We start from the raw sequence: 26,822 nt of genomic DNA, 5'->3' as shown, positions 1-26,822 counted from the left end.
AAATTTTTTTTTTTCATTTGATAGTATATAACATAACCTTTGATTTGATATATGTTTAAAGGACGCAGTATTTCCGGAACATTTTCAAAAGTTCAGTTGAAAAAGATCTATGTTTTTTACAATATTTTAAGTTTTGAACGCCCCCTATATAAGGGGAAATTGTCCAATTTTAATAAAAAGTATGTCAAATGATATGTGAAACTAATATAAGCGTGTTAAAAATAAATTTGTGCTGATATATTCATTTATCAAAAAGTTATAGCATTTTTAAGTTGAAAATTTTAATACAAAAATAGTGTTTTTTGAACTACGGCAGACGTTTAAATGTAGAAGAAAAAGTGTCGGGATAAATTTTTTTTTTTCATTTTATAGTACATAAAATAAGCATTAATTTGATATATGTTTAAAAGACGCAGTATTTCCGGAACATTTCCAAAAATTAAGTTGAAAAAGTTAATTTTGTAAAAAAGTTGCTATTTTAAATCCCCCCTAATGAGCAGGTTAAGTGATAGATTTTCAAAAAAATGATATCAAATGAAAGGTAAATATCTAAGGTTTTAGTATAAAAAAAAATTATGTTGATTTGTTGATTTTTCAAAAAGTTATGGAAGTTTTAAGAAAAAAAAGTGAAAAAATTTCGAAAATTAGCGATTTTTAAATTTGTAATTTTTTTGGATATTTCCCCCATTTGCGGGGAACGAGGGAATTTTTTTCAATTTTTAAGGGTAATGTCTTCAACTAGATACGATTTGTGATCTTTTGACGTATTTTTGAAAGAAATCGGTCCAGTGAGAGCTGAGAAAAAGTGGCAACAGACATAAAAAAAAAAAAAACACATCATAGTAAAATTAATACCTTCTCCGCTTCGCATCGAAGCTAATATTTCGATTATGCTTCTTATTTTATTATGAATGTTAATTTCAATAAAACAATTAAGTGATCATCTCACGAAAACTTATTTTAAAATTAAACAACCATTTACCTTGCTTACATAATATTACTTCAAAATTGTATAATTGAAATATTCAATAATACAATTTTTTATAAATACTAAAAAAATGTTGATAACTTTTTGTTGTAACACAGAACATCAACTTGAAATATTTAAATGTATACTGTAATAAAATAAAATAGAAATGTCGAGAATATTCGAGAAATCTATAGAATAATTTTTCCACATAAATAATCATCAATTTTAATTACTTTTCTGAACAACAATTATTTTATTACTATTTACGACTATATTGGTCATTCCGAGCAATGTTTATATTAATGTCAATATTTTTAATTACCATAAGCATATTTGTGGCACCGCACAAATAGCAGGGTACAATAGTTAAATTTTTAAAAAAACTGGCTTCTTATTATTATTTTACCCACAAGTTTAATATAAATGGGCTAGGAAAATTAGCACAACAGCTCGTTATTCTCCCATTTTCTCATTTTTTCATTTCAAAGTGAATAATGTAAAATCCACGTTACTCTAATCAATTTTAGATTGTAGATTGACATAAGTCTTTCATATTTGTTAAAATAACTAACTCAAACCATGGAAAAAAATTTAGTTTGCTATCTTTCGTATCAATGTTATATTTATTTAATAAATATATTTACGTAGACAAAGAACTTCACAATTCATCATTAATCAAAGAGTCCATCTGGATATCAAGGTACATGTAATTGTAAGGCATGTACTATATTCATGTAATATTAAGAAATATGGATAAGTGACCCAATACATTTAATCTAACCCCTTCCCTATCTTCTACTTTTATTTTTATTAAAATACGGAGTGATCCGTGAATTGTAAACCACGTGATTGCTCGTAAAAAAAATGTTGGGTACTATCAATTACATATTATTCTCAATTAATTCATTATTAGGTTCGTTTTAGATTCATCCCTTATACCTTGTAAGTGTATTAACTTTATATTTTCAAATGGCAATATACATAATTAACCAACTTGTATGTTAGATAATAACATTTCAAGTACAGTATTTCAAAAGTTTTGATTTAAATAATGTTGTGGATAAAAGGGATTTGTATAAGTACTAACATGATCCATGCATTTTTCAAAAAGTTATGACTATTTTCTCATTTTATCATGCTTTTCACTTAAATTCTCTAAATTAGATTATAAAAACCTAATTATGAAATAATTAGTGTAAATTTGAGATTTGAAGAAAAATGTAAACACTATTCACAAAAGATAAAGTTTGAATTGCATTATTATAATAATTTGTGTGATTTAGCAGCTTTAAAATACAGGAAAATTTTTTGAAAATGCTATATTCGATGGCAACATAATCTTGGGATATTTTTTAAATTTCTACAAATCAAGGAGTTTTTACAAAATTTTGACACTGATAAGTTTAAATAGTCAGAAATTGGGTTCTTTTAATATATAGATCAACAAATTCGGAGAAGTAAGAGCTAAGAATTTTAACAATATACTTAAAATAGACACAAAAATTGCATATCATGGTAAAACCAATATAATCTGAGCTTCCCATTGAAGAGTTATACTTTAGTACTAAATTACAAATTACATTACCTCACTACTATTATAAGCACCTCCAGTAACAATTCCATGCCATTTAAAATGTTCCCAAGCTTTGATAGGACGACCAATGAAGCAAGTAAAGCCACAATCCTTACAACAATATATTAATTCTTCAGCTGACAGCATTTCGTTGAATTCATAGTTTGTAGCAATACATAATCTGTCTGAAAAAGCACTGGTAGTACTTAATGCCTACAAAAGACCTATTATTCAATTTATTTTATTTTGAGATATAATAATATTGATACAAACCCAACCAGACACACAATTTCCTTGATCACGAATTGTTCCAATGCTTTTACATTGTTTCCACTTCTTTCGAGCATCAAACTCTTTTGGAATATGGTGGCAGCTACTGTACTTAGGATCATGTGACTTAACCGGGTCATTCTCCTTTGGTCCTCCAACTCCTCTAGATCCTAACAAACGTTTAAAATATTCCAGTGGAGTATCTGGATGGAAATTTTGACCAGCCTGTAATTAATTTTTCTTATACTATATTATAATTTAATAAATGCTCAAAATTTATGATTAGTTAACTTTAACAATTTCGACCAAATAAACGAATTACTCGATTAATTATAATTCATGTTCACTTATATTGGTAAATTCAAATTTTTATGGAAAAAATGTTGTAAAATGTTTTTTAATAAATTTATAAAATGATAAAAAATTCAATACCTGCCATGTAATTGCTTCATTATTGATTTTGTTTATGTATTCAGGTTGAAGAAAATGTACTTGTTCAGTCAAGTAGACACAAAAGAGAATCGTGCCTGATAATATTATAAATTTAATCATTTTTAAAAAAAGCTGAAAAAAATACAAATGTATACGTATTAATTTGAACGCTATCAATCATACTCTACAATTTTTATATAAATCCAATTTTTATTTATATTAATGATTGCAAAAGATTAATGAACTGAAATAACAAAACAATAATCTTTAACCAACAAAAAATTTCCTTTTATTTACTTATCAACGATTATTTGAAGTAAATCAAGTACTATATAAATATAATCTAAGTGTTAGGTATGATACAAAATTAAGTCAGCCATTAAGTTGAGAAATAAACAAATATTAGTGCTCAAAAACATCCGTTATGAATGAATTTAAATAGCTTATTATGTTGTCTCAAAGTATTTTTTGGACTAATAATCATGTTAAATAGTAATGATAATCATTTGTAAATAAAATAAAGTACTTATAAGTGCTTACGCATCTTAAATACTTAATATCATTGATATAATTGATAATAGGAAAAGAATCAATTTGCTTTATATTAAAGTGTAATATTGTTTTATTAATAATTAAAACATCAAAACAAAAACACAGAAATTATTATTTTAATAAATCTTTTAAGGGCTTAATTGATAACAAGTAAAGAACTAAGTATTTTGCAGTCCTAGTAGAATTAATGGTGTACATAAATGTGACATTCAAAAGTCAAATTAATTATCTCTACAGTTTTCAAATCACATTTAAAAAATATTTAGTTTTTTAATTCAACCTTGTTATTATAACTATTATTAATATGCAATAGGATCAATGTGAAATAATACTAATATAATTATGAACTGAAATATAGTAGACAAGATCGTTTAAACGTACTAGAGAAATTTTAACTTTAATATCTTATAAATGTATAAGAACTGTTATGACCGGGTAAACGATTTTAAATCTTTTATACAAGAAGATACGACTTTTTGCTTTTGAGGACTTCAGTCAAAGGTCGATAAAAGATGGCCCACATAAGTATTACATGCTTTAATACTATGTCTATGATGAGTGGTGGCTCGTAGATTATGGTGGTAGGGGTGCGACTTAAAATATAATACTGCTAATTATATGTATAAAAAATTAAATATCATAAAATAAAACACATTATTATTTTAAAGGTCGCAGTAGAAAATATAAATGAAAATATTAATAATAACGATTATACTGTTAGATCAACCGATAACGACGAGCGTACATATAGTTAATTCTAAAAATAAATTACCAATATAATAATATACCAATATTTAACTGCATGAACGACGCTGCCGGTCGTCCAAAACCCGTACATAAGATCGCAGCTTAACCGAACCCACACTCACAAGAATCGGCGCCTCGTTTTAATATACATTTCTAAATATTGTTCTGACGACGCTGTCGGTTGTCCTAACACTGCTCGCGTGTACATGCATACCCTCATATACTGAGAGAAACAACTATTATGTTTGCACACGACAAATGTGTTAAAATTTGTATTTTTAATAATAATGTAGAATTAAGAATATGCAATCAATTTTCTTCTTTAATTAATTTCAGCAGGGGGTGCGATCGTCTCATCGTCCAAGCCACGAGCCGCCACTATCTATGATTATGATTATGCCGGCGCAAGGTCGTAGTTAACAAGACACGTGCTCGAGCTATGCATTTCATTAGGCCTCGTACATAACGGTGGCGTAGTTAAGGATTTTTTTTCAAGAAAAATTTTTATTAAGCTTATTAAACAAAAAAATAGTATCTTCACCATGTTAACATTTTAATTGGGAAATCTATGCCACCTCCATTCCATCACTTCTTACACAAGAGCCTCGTAAAATCTAGAAATATTGTAATTAGTACAAGTTGTAATACCACAAAATAATTTTTAACGTATTAATATCTAGTTTTGTTATCAGTTAAACAGTTACAGTCCGTAACTAAAATACTCGTGGCTTATCAATCTCGTGTTTTGTTTAGTTGAACAGTTAATATTACAATACGTTTTCAATTATGTTTGAATACATTTTTTATTAATATAAAAATATTATATAAAGAATAATTTTTCAACATTTTATAAATTTCAGAAAAATGGAACAATTAACAGTTGCTAATGGTGTGGTAAGTGTTATATACTAGCATTTAATTGTGCTAAATTACTCTTAACAATATACTTTAATAATATAGTTATAAAATTTCATGTGTATCAAACAAATATTTTGTAATATCATATATTTTGACCATTAAAAATTACTACAGTATCATTGACTAAATGTTTCATATTTTGTTTATTTTAATCTATATTTTCTCGTTAACTTAAAAAGTCAAGTTAAAACTAAAAAAAGTTACAATAAGATCATACTAAAACTATTTATCTACTACCCACTCAGCTGATTTCAATTCGTGGCTGATGACCAGGAGACTTTAAATTGAATTATAATTCAATCCCTCATTTAAAAATAAATAATAGTAAATATCTTAACTTAGATCAAGAAATGTGTCAACTATTTACCAAGACATTAAAAAACACTTTTATTACTAACTCGATAGATGATAGTTTTACCAATCGAGTAATCTAAAAGAAGAAGACAGAAGGCCAAATAATATACTGTCAAATACAAATCATAATGAAATAATTGAAATAACTAAGAAAAAACCAAAAAAAACCTCCAGGTCATGATCTAATAAGTCATTCAATTTTAAAGCAACTCCCTAAATAGCCATCACTTATGTATAACCATATTATTTAACACTTTATTACTTATAATATACTTTTCTGTTGAATGGAATAATAACTATCATGCTACGGCATTTGACAAAGTGTGATATATATCAAAAAATATTAACACACCTACTTCAACATTTATTTAACAAAATCTTTTCTCTATTCTCATTCTTTTGTGGTTAAAATAAATAAGTCTACTTCAGAAATAAAACGAATTAAATTAGGTGTATATCAAGAATTAAAAATTTCTCTAATACTGTTTATCCTATATATCTCAGACTTCCCTACTTCACCTAACACTAAAATTGTCCAGTATGTAGTTGACAGTACAATATACATAAGGGCAAAAGATATTAACATTATCACTAATAATTTACAAGCTCAGTTCACAAATATTTATGACTGGGTAAAAATGGAAAATTTTATTCAACCTATTTTAGAGCATAGCAATGTTATTTACACTTAAAAGACCTAAAACCCCTTCTACTTTAAATATTAATGGTAAAAATATTTCATGAACACTTAAAATAAAATACCTAAGTATTACTCTTTATAGAAAATTAACATGAAGTAACTTATTACATCGAAACTGCAGCAAAGTTATCAGCATTTAAAATTAATACATTCCTTAATTAATTGACAAACAAGTTTATATTGGAACTGTTCTTATTAATTAACAAACAACTCCTTTGTTCTCTTCTTCATTATGCTGCACCAGTATGGGGTTGGGATAAGTAGATTATTAAGGCCTTGAACACATTCTAGAAAAATTCATTTGATAGCCCTCTGGATTAATTCTAACCTTTCATGATTTATTCATAATGAGGAGGATTCCTCATTTAATTACAAACTCGGCGAAAAACATACATACATTCTACTATAAAGACAATTTTTATACAATTTCATATAAAAAAAAATATATTAATATATCGAAAATTGGTATTAAAACTATGTATTATTTTTATTATTATTATAACTTTTAACTAATGTATAATAATAGCTTTTACCATGCATGTGAAAAAAAAAATGTTAATCATCAATAAATTTTGATGATTTGTCTAGGAAATTTTATTTAAATAAAAAAAAATTCTATATTTTAGATTGACCATTAAACTCTTTTTGTTAATAATTAAATTTTTAGGGAGCAGCTGAATTGTCTATGGGAGCAGATTTACTGTCTAGATCAGCTGATGAATATGGAAATGATGTAAGATTAGCACTTTTAAATATAAGTTAAGTCATTAATTTTTTTTTTTTTTTTTTAGGAAAAAGTTGAAATGTTGTGGGCAGTAAAAGCATTTGAACATGCAGAAGTATATTTTAATGTATGTTATATATAAGAATAATTGCTAGATTTCCTTACTCTTTTATATATTTAATTTCAGTTAATTAATGTCATAATACAATAACTTAATTACTTAGATACATTTTTATTCAATATAATGTATAACTAAAATATTAAAATTAAAACATTCTTAATTTTTATTAGTTTAGAATTAATAATAAGAATTTTTGGTCTTTAATTAATAGAACATCATTAACTTTAATGAAGTTAAAAATATTTTAGTCTACTTATAATTTAAAATATCAAAACAGATATAACAGGTATAAATAAAATTGTTACATTTTTCTTTATACCAATCTAAATGAAGTTTTATCTTAAACACTTGACTAAATTATTCTTTTAAACTGAATTTTCAAATAATATAAATGTATTAACTACAATTATTTAATTTAAAAGTCTATTGGTCATCTGTTACTTTTAATTCATTTAAATACTATTTCTATTCTTTACTAGTTGATTTGTTCCGTGGATCCTAAACTACTTCGATTGACTCCATATGATGACAAAATTTATAAAGAGTTTAGACGTTTATTTCCTGATCTAAAATTAGATATTCTTAATGAAGATGAAGTCAAAAGTGATGCTTCTAAAATAGTAAGTATTAATAAATTGACTTTTTTATATATAATATTGCATGAATAAATATAATTTTCTTAGAAATGGCGAAGATTTAGTGAAATTTATAAAAATATGGAAAATTATAATTTTGGAACCTTATTAAGAAAAGACGTACGTGAAGACTATTCTGAAATCAACAGTTTTATTGTTATTAGGATACAATTTTATGCTATTGAACTTGCAAGAAATAGAGAAGGTCTTAATGATGAGCACTTCCTCAAAAATATTTATGATAAAGATAATTTTGAACCATAATTAACAAATTAATTCTGTAATCTAATATAACTCTATCAATTATAAAATAGAATAATGCTATTTTTATATTCATAATATAAATGTTTATTGTGAACAATATACATGATTAATAATAATAATTGCACACTTTAACCAACAGAGTATGTATTTGCAAAATAAGAGGCTTTTTTATTATCTTATTTTTAGTGAAAGCAAGAATTATAATTTTATTATTATTTAGCTATACAAAATTAAAAACCCTAAAATTATTTACCTAGTTTATAACTTAAGATGTTTGGTCCATAACTGTAGGAATAAAACAAGTTAATATCATAGCATAACTTCCTTTAAAAAAATATAGATAGTGACTTATCACTTTTAAATAGATTATCAATTATTCTTTTAACTTAGAAAATTTCAAACTTCTTACTTTCTCAAATGGGAGTTAAAATACTTGATAATATTTATCAGCAATTCATATTAATTATTAATTAATTATGTATTTAAACAATTGATATATTAATATTTTGTTTTTAATATGAACAAAAAACTAGCATTTAATTTGTATGAAAATAATACAATATGATTGAACTAATATAATATCCTATTAATATGTCAAGTTAAAATGAAGATTCACAGGAACTCCATTTTAACTTTATAACCACCAAATAGTCTTATGTTTCAAACCTAAGTAAAAAGGTAATTTTTTAATATCCTTTAGAGACGATAGCTATGATTTTATAATGATTATATAGAAAAATTATATCATTATAGGCTTAAAGTACAAGCCCAAAAACATGATTGTTTAACATTTTTCAATAAAATTATGGAAATAATTAATTATAGATTCTAAAATATCATTACAATCATATAAATTTGAATTTGAATCAAATAATTTACTGTACAAGAAATTTTTTTATGCTTAATAATATAAATGAAAATCTGCACATTTCTTTAATCACAATGCTACTATTAAATGAGTTATTTTTGTAAAAAATGAATTTTGTTTTATAGTATTTTAAAAATACTTATAGTAATTATTAATTAGATAATAAAATAATGTAAATTTGTTAATTATACATTAGTAAACTATTAAGTTTAATTGAGATCATTTTTTTAAATTAATAGCTGAATGACCATGAACCCATTTGTCCTATACAATGACCTAAAACAAATAAATAATTAATATTTTTCATACAATACAGTTTATTTAAAATTTACTTAGACAAAAATGAAGAAACTTGATCATTCAATTATTTTCATACATCTAATTTATTTCAGTAAAATAACTAGTATATTACAAAACAAATGTATGCATAGATGTCATTGAAAATAATAGTTCAATGTACCCTGAATAATATCAAAATTATTGAACTGAAAATATAGAGTAATGAAAAAAAGAGCCTTTAAGATGAAATAGAAGAACAGAGTAAAGTATATCAATTGATGAGTTTTTAAAAAAATTCTAGGAAAAAAATAAATGTAAGGTTTTATATTTATTACTGTGTGACAGTAGCTTTAAAGTCAAAAATTGTATGTATACATGTTTTTAATTTAAAAAAAACTACCCACATTTTTTTTAAAAATGTTCACATTGACATTTTCTACTTTAGATGCCTCAAACATTATCAAGAACAATAACAAAAAGATTTAATTAAGGAATAAGATAATTTTATTATTATTAAATCTTACCATCTTCATCAAATGTAGCTAATGTCAACTTATTAAGTTTATTGCACAATCTTGATTGTGGTTCACTGCGATACAAATGAGCTAAAGGTATTTGAGAACCTTAAAAGAAAAAACATTGTATGTACAATGTTAATTTAATATTTGAACAATATTACCATCGCCTACAGATATGTGTTCAAATCCACCAGTTCTATCAACATCATCATACTCATTTATTGCTAGTTTATGCCTAAAATCTTCCACAAAACATGTAATTAAAGCATCCATCATAACAGCCTAACATATTTAAAAAATATATATATTAAGTATATTTAAATTAAAATGATTTTAACTAAATGATAAGATAGTACTTGTTTAGAAAACACTTGTAAAATTTTTGAAACCCTTGCTCCATTTTCAAGAATTAAAAATTGCAAAAATATACAAGGCAAGCAATGCTCATTATTTTCTTGAGATGGTTTAGCGAATTCCCAAGAGAAGTCTTGATATTTTAAGCCCAACAATAAACACTAAAAAACAAATATATAATATGTTATATACTTAATTATTTTTTTCTTAATTTATGCATATATAAATTATCACATTTTCCACAATATCCAAGATGTAAACACCATCTGTGTTAATAGCAATATATACTGGAACATCTTTATGATTTATTAAAGACAATAAACCTCTTACTGGTTGTTCAATTTGACCACGAAAAAATGCACATCTAGAATAAATTATGAAATTATAAATACTATTTGAACTTTTTTGAGAAAAGTAAAAATAATAATTTTTAAAGCAAAAATGAATAAATAAATTTAATTTATATGGATTTTATATTCTTTTACAAAAATTATTAAAAGTATTATATTATTGTTGATGTTATTATATTGACAATGATATATTCAAAAAGTGGATATTAAATTTTCCTTTATTTCAATGCCTCATTAAAACAAAGTAAAATATTTAAATTAAGAAAAAATTGTGTATTTAATAAAAAATATTTAATATGAACAGTAATAAATCAATATTATCATACAATTCTTAGTTTTCAAATTTTACAATTTTGGTCATCCTCGTGCTTTGTAGTACACTTCTGTATAAATATTAAACATACAAGATATGTAAATTAAGTAATGAAACTACAAATGTAACAATCAATTTTTAAACACTAGAAATATGAAATTGGAGATGTAATAAGTACATGTGTGATTTTGAACATAAAAGTCTGTTCTCTGTAACAATGTTTTTTGAGAAAGGTTTTTCTGGTAGGTCACAAAATGACATACAGCTTTTGAATGAGATATTACATAAAAATATCTAAAATTTATATTAAATTTATACAAAAGGTTTAACTAAGTTATCGGCTTTAGATATATATATATAAACTTTTTTTTTTCATTCATCCATTTTTTTTCTTAAAATATTTAGCAGATTTTATTTAAATTAAAAAGGTCATGTTCTTATTTGTGTTGATATCAAATTAAATGTAAGTTCAAAACAAAAACGTTTGCGTTTATCTAAAAAATGTGCATTTACAAATACCCCAATCATCTACAATTATTTTAATTCACCCCAAGACAGAAAAATGATTAAAATTAGATATAATTGTTTCTGCTAGAATGTCTTACATGAAACTATCAGTAGTTTATAGTATATAGTTATATAGAATTAACAGTTTAATTTTGCCTCATCTAAAAAATGTTTTATTTTTTTATGCCGTAGTTCTTACTATTAGGCAATATAAAATATAGTATAATAAGATTAGAAATAATCATAGTAAGACAATTGAGGCAATATTTTAAATGAAATAAAAAATATTTATATTACTACTATTGTTCACAACAAAACTTACCCATAAAATGGAAGCATGTAACAACATTCTAAATATTTATGAAATAGTTTACGATCTGATCCAGTAATTTGTAGACGTTTTAAATGTTCAGCAAGCCTAGAATGAGGTGTATTTTTTCTATCTAAACTAAACCATGATGACCATGTTCTATATAAATGTGATGGTAAAAATCTTTCTTTGTTGTCTCTATAAATAAAATGTTGCATTAAAATAAAATTAATTCAATTTACAAAATTTTACAATATCTTCAGTCAAAGAAATAAATTTTATTTATATCATATCAACCTAACAAAAAATGATGATTACTTGAAAAAACTTGATGTATATTGTTGTAAATTATTTGATCCTAACTCTATTCTACATTGAATACTTGCTAGCATCAAACAATGATTAATTTCAACAGGATATCGGCCTTGTAAAACATTATACTTTGCCTCATGAAATAGTAACTCAATAATCTTTGAATCTCTTTAAACAAATATATAAAAACTATTAAGTACAATAAGTAACATATAATTTAAAATATAAAATATTTTAGTAAACAAAATTATCAATCTAAAATTTTGAAGAAAATTCTTAGTAATTTTTATTAAAATACAAAAATAAAGAAAGTAGTATACTGCAAAATTGAATTAGTAGAAAAATATAAAACAAAGCTAATTCATAAAAATAATCACAAAAAAATAAGTATATGTCTAAACATGTTACCTAATCCAGACTATACTTTAAAGTGTTATTAACTTTCAAATTACTAGTTGAAAAATTGTTATAGACTAATTATTTAAATAATCAGATTATTTTCTTAAATTTAAGGTAATTATGTTTGTGTTTCCTTTTAAAAAAGTTAACTGATAATCTAATAAAGTAAAAAATCAAAACGTTTTAAGATATACATCATTAATATAAGACTAATTTGTTCAATTTATTTAATGTCATATAAAAATACACTGAGAATCATTTATTAACATAGCAATAAAATGTTAGCATCTTACTTGATTTTTTCTTCTTCTTTCCTAGGAAAAAATACATTTCTTTGAAAACATAAGATTGGCTCTACAGCTATTTTATTAGGCTCATTGCAATATTTTTCTTCTAATATAGGCCATTTTTCATAAATTTCCAACAATTTGTGATATGGTTTTAATTGTATTTCTAAAAAACAACATATATAATTGTATTAAATATAACTTTTGAAAATATACACAAAATAATAATAATAATAATTAAAACTTTTAAAGAAGCCTAATAATCTATGCAATTAAATCTTTGTTTCTATTTTTGTCATTAAGTAATATGTTACCTCTTAATTCTATACAACTCAAATAATTACCTAAAACATTTGATTTCATCCAAATAGTAAAAACATTTTTAGCTACTTTTGACAAACCCAGATTTTTATGTAGTAGTATTATATCAACAAGATCTGATATAGTTGTTGAATTGGCATCTTCTAAATCCAAATGTAAAACAATGTCAGCCATAGTGTATACATAAACACCCATTGCTATAAAAAAAATAATTTAATATGCAAATTGAAGATTTTAAATCTTACATCCAGATATCTCTACATTTATACAATTTGATGAGTCTATATTTTAAAAATTATGAATAAATAAAATAATGTTATACAATATCAGATTGAAAATAAGCATCAATAACATATTACTACTGCAACAATTAAAAGAACATTTTATAATAAAATATAAGTTAAGAAAATGTTGTATATTATTTCTAAAATATAAACTTACTTTTTATTTTATTAGAAAATTCATTGAATAAATAGAAAGATATCTAATATTTTTAAAATTGTTTTGGCTTGGTCAAATTCAATTGTCTCATCTATATTAAAATATTTAGGAAGAACAAATAATAAATGAAGATGTAACTAGTAAAATATAATTCAATTTATAAACTTGGATCATTTAGGCACCATTTTACACTATTTTTCCTTATAAAAATAATAAATATGTAGATATATCAAAAGTTAAATTTAAATTCAAAAATATACATATAGAAAAACTAACACTCTGAATTAGACCAAGACATCAAATATTTCTATAAAATATTTTTAAAAACTATCTAAATATAAAAAAAAAAATTACGTTTTTTCAAAGATTTAGAATCAGACTGAAATCCTGGAGGAGCACTCAACAATTTTTTTGAGCACATTGGAATTAATTCATTCTGTGGTTGAATATGTAACTTTTTATGTTCAAAAGTTCTTTTCAAATCTTTCCTGCAATTAGTATCGGACTCAGTTTTAACTGTTCTTGAGTGAGGCCAGTTTCGTTTTTGAGGAAAATCACTGCAACAATATAATTTTATGAATATATAAATAATTTCAATTAATATTAATGAAAAAATTTATTATTAATTACCTATACTCATCAGGTGGTCGTATAAACTGTTGTTTATGTCGAGGATACTCCACAGGTACAATAGTGACATATTTCTCTTGTTCCATTTCTTTATTGAGCCTTACATTTATATTAAAACAAAAGTTCTTATTGATTTAAAAATAATATTATCAAAAAATGAAACTAATTCAAAGTTCATTTTAGCATTTGAGTGAATAACGCACAACATCTTCAAAATCAGAAATCTAGCCATTCTTACTTTTTTATTTAAATCTAATCTTAATAAAAAAAATCATTATTTTGTAAGGTGTTTAGACAAAACGCAATTTTGATCAATAATCTATTTCAAGGACTCATGATAATAATTTTAAGTCACTGATAACAGCATAGCAAGACAGAAATATTTCCTCGACTATTGAACACTTTATTAATTATATGATTTTGATTCATTAATAATATTTTTAGGTTATATCAAAAAATTATTTCAAAAGCATTCATGACACAATTTTATCCAAGTATAAAAATATTTTTCCTGTATCAAAGCGTCGATACCTCATATTTAGCTTAAGTGGAGCGCATGTGACTGGACTTCAGATGGATATTTAACGATTTATTTGCTATTATCAATGGTTTTACCAGAATTTCATAATGGAAGGCCCATAATAAAATAAAATCCGCGATTTTGATTTTTAACGAACGAGGGATGAAAATCTTAACAGGTTTTAGATGGGTGAACTAAAAAACAATTAAGAAATACGCAAAATAATTTTTAATTAAATTTAACTATAATTATAAATATAAATGGATAGGGTTTCAAACTCCATTTTTATAAATTGAATGTTAAATATTTGGAAATAATATCTCCGTTGAAACGTATGACATTCACAATTCTAGTCGATAACTACATGATTTGTATAAATATGATATGATCTATTAAGATGTCTATATATCAACTTTAATATAACCAAATATTTTATTTTTAAGAAATCTCAATAAGTTGTTATATTTATATATATTTTTAAATGTAGCAACATATTTATTTTACTAAAAATATATGTACAAAATATATCTATTACCATTAATAAAATATTCTTGTAAAATATCAAGACAGTAAGCTAATTATAACTAATTAACAATTATATTAACGTTATTGTTTTTTTATAGTATTTATGTATTATTTAGTATTTAAACGAATTACTTATTAAAGTTTTTTATAAGTAAAGTTGAGTTCTCTTTTTCTTTTTCTTTCCACTTCTTATAGGTTCAATTCTATTTCTTTTAAATTTTTTTTTATTTAATATTAATACTATTCTCTATAACTTCATCAATTAAAATACTATCGGCTACTTGTAAGATCCTTTGCTGTTGTAAATAGTGTATGCACTATATAATGTACAGTCTTAATTCTTTCGAACCATAGAAATACAAAAGTGAGTAATTAGGGGTGTCCTTTTTTTATCTTCCAAATTGGGTTTTTTTGCTAAATACCCCCCTGGTGCCTCCAAAAATTAATATAAATGACAGTTTGGTATTTCCCTCATAAAAATTGAGGGATCACTCGGTTTTCTTCTAAAAATTATCATTTTCCTCCTATTTGTCCTTTAAATAACCCCTACTAACATTTTCATGTTAGACATTTTGTGTTGCTATTTCCAGTGAATTTTATGATATGGTTCTCCTACTTCAGCCATAAAATGTTATGACTAGTAGTATTTTTTTTAATTACAACCCAAATAAATCTCCGTTAAGCTTTGTTTCAAAAATCTACTAAGTTTGGTATTTGGGAGCTTTTTATTTTTTCGGTCGTCATTTCATTTTAGAAATAAATATTGTTATCAATGGAAGGCCTGGACTCCCTCTGGCTACGCCACTAGCTATTATCAAACTAAAAAAATTAATTAAAAGGCTTCAAACATCATACTTTTAGTACTCATTTATAATATCAGAAACTCGCGGAACTCATATTATATTAATCTTTCAGTATCGTCATTAATAAGAAATTAGATTATATATATATAACTTATATAAAATGTACACACTATTCCCTTAAAATCTTAGCTTAGAGATTTTACGGTATAAGTAAATTCCTTATACAAAATACAGTCGATGTCTTTCTTTTTGATAAAATTAAATATAATTCAAATTACATAAAACCGTCAAATGTTCTACATCATTCAATTCAAATTTGTAGAGAACATTTTTCAAGCGCTTTTGTTATATAAACTCTAAAGAACAAAATTGTAAGGAAATAACAAATTTTCCACTGAAAAGTCATATTCTCAAAAAATTTAGTTGTAAGATATACCACTAAGGTAACGATTTATAATATTCAACAACGGTTATGGTTTTAACTATATATATTATCAATAAAAAAAATGTTAATGACGTTCACTACCCATTGTTATTATTATATTTTTTATCACGTAAAGATTACAACTGTACATAATATGATAAGTAGTATTTTTTTTTACTATACGTCTCCAAAAGTAGATTAATTGCTTCTATCTTTATATTTGTTTTTCTTCTAAATTTTTTTTTCTTTGTCAATCATTTTTGGAAAATGTATTTTTTTAATTTTAGATAAGAATCCGTAGTGTTATTTCTAATAAATATAGTACATTATATACTATTTTAATAATTTAAAGAATTTTATACCATTTTACCAAATGTATCTGGTAAAATATGTTTTATTCAAATGATAAATAGTTATAAAGACATAAAAAAGAATGTCAATTCCACCCTTAATTCCAGCTTCTCCCCCTCCTATTACTAAATTAGACTGGGATGAAGATGAAGATGACTACCCCCATTTGGCCATGGAAATTCCATCGGAATCTAGTTTAAGTAATTACATGATTTAAATAATATTATAATATTATTTATTATATTATTATTGAAATATTACAGTATTGTAGTATTTCCAGTATTAATTATTTTTTTTTATTTATACTCTCAACTTTTGGTAAATAATTCAATATTTTTAAGATAAATGTTATCTTGAAATTTTAATGATACTTAATATTTAAAATATTTCAATTAAAATGTGTATATATATAATAATAATATACATATTATATGTATTATTATTTTATACTTGCATTATCTTATTTTAAACAAAAGTAGGCAATTAATATATATGGTTAAAAAACCAAATAACAATCATTAAATTCATTCAAATTAATTATAAACTTTAAGTATAAAAATAACGTATGCTAAATAATTTTGGTGGGTCAATTATTAACCTTCTGGGGCCCATATTTGGACTGTGTGTCAAATATTGCCAACCTCTGCTCCAAAGAAAAATATAATATTCCCAAGTTAAGGAATACAAAATTGTGTTGTACAAATTATGTGTTTTTTCCCATGTTCAGTTAATATTTTTTCAATAGTAATAATTATACCTGTATTGTTTTTTTTTTTTTCAATTATAAAATAAAAATACATATTTTTACAATTTTTGATAGTTTCAAAAAGTCTTTTTCTTTTTTAAGTTATAAATAATTTTAATTAAATTTCTGAACTTATATTAATCTTAGGTCCAGTTGATGGCAGGTGGATTCCAGATTTACCTTTTGATACTGAATCAAGTGGAAAATTGGTTGACAATAGTAAAAATTTTGAGACTAATGTACCAGCTGGCAATCTGATGAATGATAATTATCTCGATACATCAAATTTTACAAATCATAGGCCAAGTTTAAACCAAACTGAAGCTAGTGATACAAATATTAATGGAAATATTTCTTTAAAAGTGAATGAAGTCTTAACAAATGAGCAATCTAAAAAAACAAAATCTGAAAATTTAAAATTTCTTTTGGATAATAGTGAAACTTTTTCTTTAAAGGATCTTTCTAGTACAGAAACTTCATACAATGATATCAATAATGATAAATCTGTTCAAATGGTCATACATATAGAAAATCAAGAAGAAAAATATAGTAAGTTCAAATTAAATTCTGAAGTTGCATCACAAAATTGTAAAATCAACAAATCAATTGTTAATAATCATTCAGAAGATGAACATACTCAGCTGAATAATAGTATACAACATGGAAATATAGAAAAAATAGATTTAAATTCTTGTAAAATTTCTTCTGACAACAAGCCTGAATCAAATAATGCTAAATGTTGTAATATAAACAGTGGTCCTTTAAATATTAACAATTTATCTTCAACTAATCAGAATCTTAAAGAAGTTGAAAGTAAGCCCAATTTATATTTTACTAGTCTAGAAGTAAAAAATGATGTCAATCCCTCTACAACAGAATTTTCTGAAAATTACAAAAATAGTTTATATATGATTAAAAATACTAAACAAGCAGAAAATATACCAGTTAGTTTAAATAACTCAAATCAACAAAGTAGTAATGAAAGTGTTCTTATATTAGAAAATTATGAAGAAAACCTAAAAATCACTGTAAATGATGAAGAAAACCTAAAAATTAATATAAATGATGAAGAATTTGATGAATTTTGTGATTTTCATGCATGTCCTACCAGTTCAGTTTCAGCTAACTCTATGTGTTTAATTAATGAAAGTAATAATGAATTTAAGGATTTTGGAAACTGTTATTCAAAATCTAATTATGAAACTAAGAGTGACAAAATAAATGAATTTAACGCACACATTTTTAATGATGCTGAAAATGTAGATGATTTTTGTGATTTTGAGTCTAGTAGTACTATTGTTGATAATGACCATTTAGATTTAAGTTCAATTTACATTAGTACATTATTTGATTACAATCAAATATGCAAAGATATTTTTCATGGAGATTATGTGAGTTTTAGTTTTATTATACAAGAATCTCAACTAATAATATTTTATATTTTTAGTCAAAATCGGAAATAGTTGATATACATAATTTAGATAATGAAATAAACAAATCTTATGTTTGGAAATGCCTTAAAGATTTAGAATCCAGTCCAGCGTTGGATTATAATTGGTCTAAATCTGAATCAAATAATGTTTTTTTGTCATCTCTTTCAATTGATTCCAGGAATATTGTGAGTTAATTATTTTTAGAATGCATATTTATATATTTATAAATACCTAAAATGTTTTATTACACTTTAAGTTATGAAAATGTTATTTTAAGATTCCTTAAACTTAAAACAAACAAGCAACATATTTTAATTATGATTATGTATATTTTTATTAAAAAAAAAAAAAATGTTCTACAAGGTGTTGGTATAATCAATGTCACAAGTAGTAAAGTATTTAGTAGGACTTCAAAATATCGAAGTCAAAAATTAAAATTTCTTATTTCCAAAATTGGGGTTTTTCCTATTTTAAATTTTATTTAAATAAAAAATAAATATCGCACCAATGTCTTCTAAGAAATTCTCATACAAATTGAGAGGCTACTCGATTTTTTGTAAATTTAGTACTCTTCCCTGAACTTCAAAGTTTCAAAAAATTTCACTTAAGTATGATCCATCAATTTGTATTGAAATTTTACTATGAGTCCTGTGATGAATCTTAAAATTGATTAGATTCAATTCAATCTAGTGATTGTTTTATTTTCCTGACTTAAAAAGAAAAAAATTATAATTTTAGTATAGTTTTAATGGTAAAAAATAAATGACAAAATAAACTCCTAAAATTAAATCACATTATCTATGGGTTTTCTGATTTTTTCACGTTTAAATTAAAAATAAACTACATCATGGAACTACCAGTAAAATTTCAATACAAATTGATGGGTCATTCATAAGTGAAATTTTTTGCAATTTTGAACCTTAAGTTCAAGGGAGAGCACTAAATTTACAAAAAATCAAGTAGCCTCTCAATTTGTATGAGAATTTAAAAAAAAAAAAATGTTGCAATGTTTATTTTTTATTTAAATAAAATTTGAAGAGGGGATCTGGAAAAACCCCAAATTTGGAAAAAGGAAATTTTAATTTTTGAGTTTGCTATTTTTAGGTCCTACTGAATATCATCTTACTACTTGTAACATTGATTAAACTAACACTGTATATTTTATTTAAAAATTAATTTTTCTGGTATTATATTCTATATTTACGGTTTAATATATTTTTTATTATAACAGTTATATGGGGCTCTTTGGAATACAAAAGTTCCTAGATTTGCTGCAAACATGTCTAACAATCCATTAGAACCATTAAAAGCTTGTAATGATGCATCTGATTTTAAAATACCTTCATCTATATCCACAAGTCCTCAGCAGGTGAATTTAATCTCGATTTCTACTAATGTAACATACTAATATCAATAAATTACACCTTATTTATAATAAAGGAAACTGTACCAGACCCTGAGTTTGATTGGAAAAGCAGTGGCTTAGTAAATCCATTAGACTGTAAGTAACATATAAAATATAATAAATATATTTAATTTATAGCGTACACTAAAATATTCTTTCAAAAAATATTTCCCTTTCCCCCTTATAAAAAATTTCTGCGAGCAAATTTGATTCATAATAACAGAATCACTCTGTATAGAATCATTGTAATATAAATGATAAAAATATTTTTATTGTTCTATTTGATGTTTTTTAAATGAAGAATTTCTAAAGGCTCATAAAATGTAAAAAATTTTATTTCTGTTTTTATATTGATTTATTTCTGTTGGAATATAGTAATTATTCACTTAATGAACTAATATAATTACAGTAGTATGCTTTACTATTAGTTATTAGCAAACAATTTAAATCAAGAACTACTAAGCTGTTTATTATCATTTTTATCTTGGAATTTGTGTTTAATCCACAAAAACTTATTAACTAGAATTGGAAATCTTTAATTAAATGATAGAATAAGTAATATTTATATTTTTTCTAACAAATATTTATCATTGGCTCATAATTAATCCTTACTTTCTATAAACTAGGTAATTTTTTTTTTAAGAATTTTTTACTATGTTATAAAGTTAGTAATTAGAAAACATGACTAACAATTAAATTTTTTAGTAATAATTTTCAAAACACAAAGCTTAATTCTTTTAAACATTACTATAGTTCAGTTTTTTATTGTTCTTAGTACTCTAAATTTAAAGGAATTAATCATCCTAGAATACATACATTCATTGTTTTTGTTAAAAATTAAAGATTTATAGGTAGTAGGGTTCGTCAATGATATCAATCTTTTACTTCAATATTGATAGATATTAAAAGCTTATGATATATAGATTTTAGACTTTTTTCATTTTTCCTGCGATATTGATTATTTTTAAAATATCTCAATGATCAATAAATAAATTTTAATAAAAAAAACTGTTTGAATTTTTGTCATTTTGTTATAAAATAAATATAATTTAATATTAGGTCAAAAGCAATTCATTATAATCTTGTTAATATTTTTTGTATCAAAATGTATTATGAAATATAGAATTTATATAAAACGAAAAATGATATTTATTGGTACAAAATTCTATTCTTAGATTAGACTTATTATTATGACATTATTATTCCTATTTTCAACAAAACACAAACAAAGTAATGTATGAGGAGATTTTTAGAAATATAATTCAGAATTAGAAGATATACAACAACAACTTGTTGAAACTAAATCTGAAAAGTAAAGTGAAATTATTAAGCAAAAAAAAAAAAGAAATCTATTAGATGAATGAGGAAGATGATTCAATTATCGTTTAGAGATATAGCTATTATCTATATTTTATTTACATTAATATTATTATCTGATTTGTTTGGTATATCATAGTCTGACTTTTACAACGATGGTAACTAAACGGTATTCTTGAAAATAAAAAAAATAGTAAAAACATTTAAATATTAAATTAAATTTTTGAAATTATTTATATAATATGAATATTAAAATATTCAATGATTGATTAATTTTTTTCTTCGATTTCTGTATAAGTTTTTTTTTCAATAGTGCAATGTAATATTGCTGAAATTCAGTACTATATTAATATCCAAAATTATGTCATTGACGAATCATAATAGGTAGTATTACGTTTTTGAAAATAACCCTCAATTATTTATCAAAATTTTTTATGGTAAAAATAAAAAATAAATATTTTTTGGTGGTGGAGCTTAACATATATTTATTATGGGCTGATTAGGTAACCACTCATCATTACTTGATCTTGAACTTCTTGATAAACTTGCACCATGCTGTATAAATGCTCGTAAGTATTATTATGGTTTTCACTATTTTGCATCCATATGTTTTCATGTTTTCAATCTATTTCTTATATTTTTATTTAATTTAATTATACTATATTTTGAACAAATCTTATCTATTTTTAAAATAATCTAATTAATTTTTTTTTTTAATTTTAATGGAATGAATTTTGTTTGTGTTAAATATATATATATATATACAGTGTAATTTATAAAGTATACTTACTTATATACTTACCCCAATAATTTTTTCATAAAAATATAAAGTTTATTGAAAAAAAAAAATTATTTCATAGTTGAAATCTCAAACAGTAATAATACAATATTGGTTATTGATCAGTCAAAACATTATTTTGACCATTCTCTATTTAATAGTAAAAAAAATTATAATAGATTCCCATTTAACTTTCAAAAGTTACCCCTTAAATATGCCTTTATGAATAACTTTTTCTTACAATAAAGTTGATATTTTAAATGGTTTATAAAAATTAATTAAATTTTAATCTATACATTTTTATGAAAAAAATTAAGGTAATATACTTAATAAATAACATTGTATATGAACTGTATGCAGGCTAATTGGCGTAAGCAAAATTTTTAACAACAATTCTTTTTTTTTTTAAACATTTTCTAACAAGTTAAGAACTTATGAATAATTAAAATTAAATAATTTTGAAAGTTTTGGTTAAAATGTCACTAGCAACAATTAACCTATAAACAGTAGATATATTAAATGTTACGATTATTTTATTTATATTTTTTTGTTTTTTATAGTGGAACCTCAAAATAAAAAAGAGCAAGAGGCTATAAAGTTAATTAATGAAGAAATAATCAAAAATGATAATCTTGAAGATGATTTTGATAAATTTTTTAGTGCATCACCAGAATGTACAGAAATAGATAATTGTAAAATAAATGCTTCAATAGAAAATGAAAATTCAGTTGTCCCAACAGAGTCTATTCAAGAAATAGATTCAGTTGCATCAACAATCAGTACACCAATTGTATCAAATGAAGGATCTAAATTCAGTTGTTCTGTAGAAAATTTCAAAATGTCATTACAATCAGGTATAAGCTTAGAAGCTCAAAAATTATTAGATAATTTACCAGATCTTGAAGTACTTCAAAAACCTTACTTAGTTTTTTTAAGAAAAGGTGAAAATACAATACCTAGCTAGTAAATCTATTGTACATTAAAGTAAGTACTGAATGTGATTTTTTTATTTCTAATTTGTTAAATTCATTTAACTTTGTGCAATAAGCATCTGTCCAATTTTACTAAATAATTAAATTTTAGGAATCTAGATTTTGTCTCAAACTTTTTTTTGTTTAAATAGTTGTAATTTAGTTGTCTTGTTATTCTAGATTATACTTGTTTATTATTATTACCAGCTTAACCAAATTTATGAAGTACTTAGTAATTTAGTATAAAATACAATTAGGTATTTTTTAAAACTTAAATTGAGTATCAGGCGTTAATTATATTGAATGTAAATTCTGATTTATAGTATTGTTATCTAATAACATATTGATTAAAATAAAAGAAGTATTCTCCTTACATTAGTAAAAATTTTAATACTCAAATTGACAAATTTTATTGAAAAGTTTTAAATTTTTAATGATTCAATAATACAACAGTAATTATTTTTGTAAATAACTATTAATTGATCTTAATCATCCTTTTATTTAATGTTGAACTTTGGGTTTGATAAGTGCATTAGTAAGAAATTTTTTTATGAAAAAATATATATTGCTTTTTTTTGACAGAATAATAATTTGTAGTTAGGTAAAGACGAATTTAAATTATGTGCATTATTTTTTTTAATTCAGAATTATAACATTTATTTTTGTTATTTCTCCAATTTAATTTGTTTTAAATCAAAAGTTTTTTATGCATATTATTATTATTATTATTACTTTTGATTAATTCTTTTAATTTATTTAATTTTAATAAAACAAAATTGAATGAATTTTTTTTATTCCCAGATTGATGGTTTTATTAAAGATTGTTATTTTTAAATCTATAGTAAACAAACTTTTATTATTACAAATATAAATGAATAATAAAAAAGGATTAATATTCATTTTAAATAAAATAAAACTTAATCTAATTCACCTATTGATTAATATATTTAATATTTTTATTAATATAATTTAGATTGATCTCCGCTCATAGTTAGTCCTTCACTTGTAATGTTGTTATTTGTTTGTGTTATGTTACCTTAGAAATTTAATAATATGATATAGAGTCATATCTTTTTTTTTCATATATTTTTTTTCTAAATTACTTAATTATTAATATCATTAAAATATTTAGAATGCTAGATAAAATCTTTGTTTTCTATCCATCATGTATTATAATGTAATATTTTAAAATTAAAATATCATAATGTATACTTAATAAGAATAAGACAAATAATTTTGTATAATTATTGTTACAATTTTACCTATTATTTTTAAGTTTGTTAAAATGTTATTCCCATATACTTTTACTTCACTTTGAAAAATAATTATTTAATAATTTTAATACTTGTAATGTTTGTAATTGAAAAAAACATTTTTAGTATTTTTGAAAAATTATATGGTTATATATTGATGTCAAACATTCCTTATTTCCTTTAAATTTTTATAAGTTTAATAAAAAAAATTAATTAAATTTTAATATACAAAGATAATTTTGTTATTATTTTTGGAACAATTTTCAATTAAGAATTCAATTATTATTATTAATTTTAATTTCAAAATTGTTGTTGAAAAATATTTTTATGTAAAATATAATTATGTTGTATTTCTAAAATAAATATTTGAGTTTTTATTCTTGTTATATGTTCAAAAGTGTCTGTTACATAGGTGCAAGCTGGAATTGTCAAGAGAATACTTAGGCCATTTTTATTATATAGCAGCAATCCTAAAGGTTATAAAAATTATATGTTAATTTATAAAGAAATATTTTTAAGGATAGGAGGAATTAAGTTGGATTCTCCAATCATTTTGTTCAAGTTTCGCCTATGATCTATTAAGCGTATTAACATTTTTTGTTGTAGTAAATCATTAAACAAATAAGCATAATTATAAAGCTCTATTAAAATGTATATCAATTATACTCTATACAAATTATTATTATGTGTGAGCGTTCTGAAAAAATCTTGGAGTAAATATTTGTTTTTGTGGGAGAGATAATAGTAAGTATTAAAAAATAAAAAATATCGTTTTTCGCATTTCATCGGTAGGTTGATGGAAATTTGTATAAAGCCCCAGTGTTTCGTCGTGATAAATTTTATATATTGAGTGGTTGAATGAGTACCTAGGAGTTGGCATATTATGTAATAAAAAAAAGTAACAGCAGTTTCTTTGTGTGGCTACCAAAGACTTAGAAAAAATCTCCAAAAACACTACAAATTTAAAAATCGCTAATTTTTGACAACTTTTAAATTTTTTTTACTTAAAACGGCCATAATTTATTTAAAAATGACTAAATCAATATAATTTTTTTTATAGATACATGAGGATATTTTGTATATTTATTTTTATAAATAAATCTGACCCTTTACCTGCCAATAGGTGGGATTCAAAACTTTTTCAAAGTTAATTTTTATATGTATTTGAAATTAAAGCTAATATAATATACTTTAATACGGGAAAAAAAATTTTCGGACTTTATTTTGTCTTCGCAGTGAAAATGCCTATTGTATGCTATTTTTGTGTTTAAATTCTCGATTTTATATTTGACATTTTTAATATTTTGAAAAATGTGTAGATCATTACAATTTTTTTATGATAAGTACTATTTATATACTTCTTTTATGTGACATACTTTCTATTTAAATCGGACCATTTCCTTTTATACAGGGGAGATTCAAAACTTAGAAATGCGTATAGAAAAAAGAACTATTTCAACTTAATTTTCGAAAATGTTCCGGAAATACTGACACTTGTATATATATATATATATCAAATTAAAGCTTAAATAGTATACTTTAATATGAAAACAATTTTTCTGACTTTATTTTGTCTTCATGGTGAAAACGGGCATCAAAGTTAATAAAAAAATATGATTTTTGTAAAAAATTACAACACTAAATTATTAAATATCAATTTCATACTATATATAATTGCTATAATAAATATTTATTCATATATTACACTTATAAATCATAAAATTTATCAGGATATCAATAAGGAAATAAGAGATCATGTTGCTTATGGTATAAAGCACCAACTTCTTAAAATTAAACACTATCTACAGATTTGCATCGAAGTGTTTACTACAATAGTGATTTTAATCGCTGTCAGATATCATTTTTTTTTTCTTACTTAAAATTTTCCTTTGGATCGCTGATCACCAAAATATTAATAAGCCAAAAAAAAATAAGTAAAAATATTACAGTCTTCTTTTTCCCTTGCCTTAATCCCAACTACTTGGGGTCATCATAAACTTCCACTTGACACGATCACCCACATCACTACACTCACATCAGCCGTCGACATTCCACACATTTACTCATTTACCGTCTTTAAAAACTCTTTTTCATTTTCTCCTTTCAATTTCCACCACCGGATCCTCAATTTTTCTCCTGTGTTCTTTC

General features: G+C 23.4%; 4 protein-coding genes across 5 annotated transcripts in view; 2 read left to right on the top strand and 2 right to left on the bottom strand.

Annotated features, from left to right (window-relative positions):
- LOC126899983 (cathepsin B-like) overlaps positions 1-3,443 on the bottom strand; it is a 15,235-nt gene extending 11,792 nt beyond the window's left edge. Inside the window, exons 1-3 of the mRNA XM_050675309.1 lie at positions 3,246-3,443; positions 2,817-3,038; positions 2,556-2,756 (exon numbers count right to left, since the gene is read on the bottom strand). Coding sequence (XP_050531266.1) covers positions 2,556-2,756; positions 2,817-3,038; positions 3,246-3,365 — 543 coding nt within the window. The 5' untranslated portion in view covers positions 3,366-3,443. The remainder of the gene's footprint in view (positions 1-2,555; positions 2,757-2,816; positions 3,039-3,245) is intronic.
- Positions 3,444-5,248: 1,805 nt separating this feature from the next.
- LOC126899994 (protein PBDC1) lies at positions 5,249-8,392 on the top strand. Its single transcript, XM_050675332.1, has 5 exons — positions 5,249-5,438; positions 7,184-7,249; positions 7,308-7,367; positions 7,841-7,981; positions 8,045-8,392. Exons 1-5 carry the CDS (start codon positions 5,409-5,411, stop codon positions 8,258-8,260), a joined length of 513 nt encoding a protein of 170 aa, XP_050531289.1. The 5' UTR covers positions 5,249-5,408; the 3' UTR covers positions 8,261-8,392.
- A 149-nt stretch (positions 8,393-8,541) lies between these two features.
- LOC126899974 (putative FERM domain-containing protein FRMD8P1) lies at positions 8,542-14,489 on the bottom strand. The gene is made up of 11 exons (XM_050675290.1): positions 14,150-14,489; positions 13,874-14,076; positions 13,102-13,275; positions 12,764-12,923; positions 12,078-12,239; positions 11,772-11,957; positions 10,514-10,643; positions 10,282-10,440; positions 10,087-10,207; positions 9,932-10,030; positions 8,542-9,404 (listed from the first exon to the last, which is right to left on the bottom strand). The coding sequence occupies exons 1-11, from the start codon at positions 14,233-14,235 to the stop codon at positions 9,361-9,363; spliced, it is 1,524 nt and encodes a 507-aa protein (XP_050531247.1). The 5' UTR covers positions 14,236-14,489; the 3' UTR covers positions 8,542-9,360.
- Positions 14,490-16,596: 2,107 nt separating this feature from the next.
- On the top strand, positions 16,597-24,741 carry LOC126899964 (protein PF3D7_1417600). 2 transcript variants are annotated; one of them, XM_050675267.1, is made up of 7 exons: positions 16,597-16,972; positions 17,665-18,908; positions 18,965-19,135; positions 20,182-20,319; positions 20,391-20,451; positions 22,176-22,241; positions 23,011-24,741. In XM_050675267.1, exons 1-7 carry the CDS (start codon positions 16,855-16,857, stop codon positions 23,412-23,414), a joined length of 2,202 nt encoding a protein of 733 aa, XP_050531224.1. In that variant the 5' UTR covers positions 16,597-16,854; the 3' UTR covers positions 23,415-24,741. The 2 variants fall into 2 exon arrangements, with proteins under 2 accessions (XP_050531224.1, XP_050531225.1); XM_050675268.1 differs by lacking the exon at positions 22,176-22,241 and having other exon boundaries at positions 16,598-16,972; positions 23,011-24,739.
- Positions 24,742-26,822: the final 2,081 nt, after the last annotated feature.

This window comes from Daktulosphaira vitifoliae, unplaced genomic scaffold, assembly GCF_025091365.1.
Source record: "Daktulosphaira vitifoliae isolate Bord-2020 unplaced genomic scaffold, ASM2509136v1 Scaffold_2, whole genome shotgun sequence".
NCBI classification, from domain to species: domain Eukaryota; kingdom Metazoa; phylum Arthropoda; class Insecta; order Hemiptera; family Phylloxeridae; genus Daktulosphaira; species Daktulosphaira vitifoliae.
The sequence above is the reverse complement of the archived record's forward strand: the minus strand, read 5'-3'. Positions and strand labels throughout refer to the sequence as shown.

What these genes read in the sequence shown, in the direction of transcription:
- LOC126899994 (XM_050675332.1), top strand. Translation starts at nt 5,409, where the DNA reads ATGGAACAATTAACAGTTGCTAATGGTGTG. An exon ending in CTGATGAATATGGAAATGAT is followed by an intron (nt 7,250 to 7,307) that starts GTAAGATTAGCA and finishes TTTTTTTTTTAG; the next exon opens with GAAAAAGTTGAAATGTTGTG. An exon ending in AAAGTGATGCTTCTAAAATA is followed by an intron (nt 7,982 to 8,044) that starts GTAAGTATTAAT and finishes TAATTTTCTTAG; the next exon opens with AAATGGCGAAGATTTAGTGA.
- LOC126899974 (XM_050675290.1), bottom strand. Translation starts at nt 14,235, where the DNA reads ATGGAACAAGAGAAATATGTCACTATTGTACCTGTGGAGTATCCTCGA. An exon ending in TATACATCAAGTTTTTTCAA is followed by an intron (nt 11,958 to 12,077) that starts GTAATCATCATT and finishes TTTTATTTATAG; the next exon opens with AGACAACAAAGAAAGATTTT. An exon ending in ACACATATCTGTAGGCGATG is followed by an intron (nt 10,031 to 10,086) that starts GTAATATTGTTC and finishes TTTTCTTTTAAG; the next exon opens with GTTCTCAAATACCTTTAGCT.
- LOC126899964 (XM_050675267.1), top strand. Translation starts at nt 16,855, where the DNA reads ATGTCAATTCCACCCTTAATTCCAGCTTCTCCCCCTCCTATTACTAAA. An exon ending in ATATTTTTCATGGAGATTAT is followed by an intron (nt 18,909 to 18,964) that starts GTGAGTTTTAGT and finishes TTATATTTTTAG; the next exon opens with TCAAAATCGGAAATAGTTGA. An exon ending in ACCATGCTGTATAAATGCTC is followed by an intron (nt 22,242 to 23,010) that starts GTAAGTATTATT and finishes TGTTTTTTATAG; the next exon opens with TGGAACCTCAAAATAAAAAA.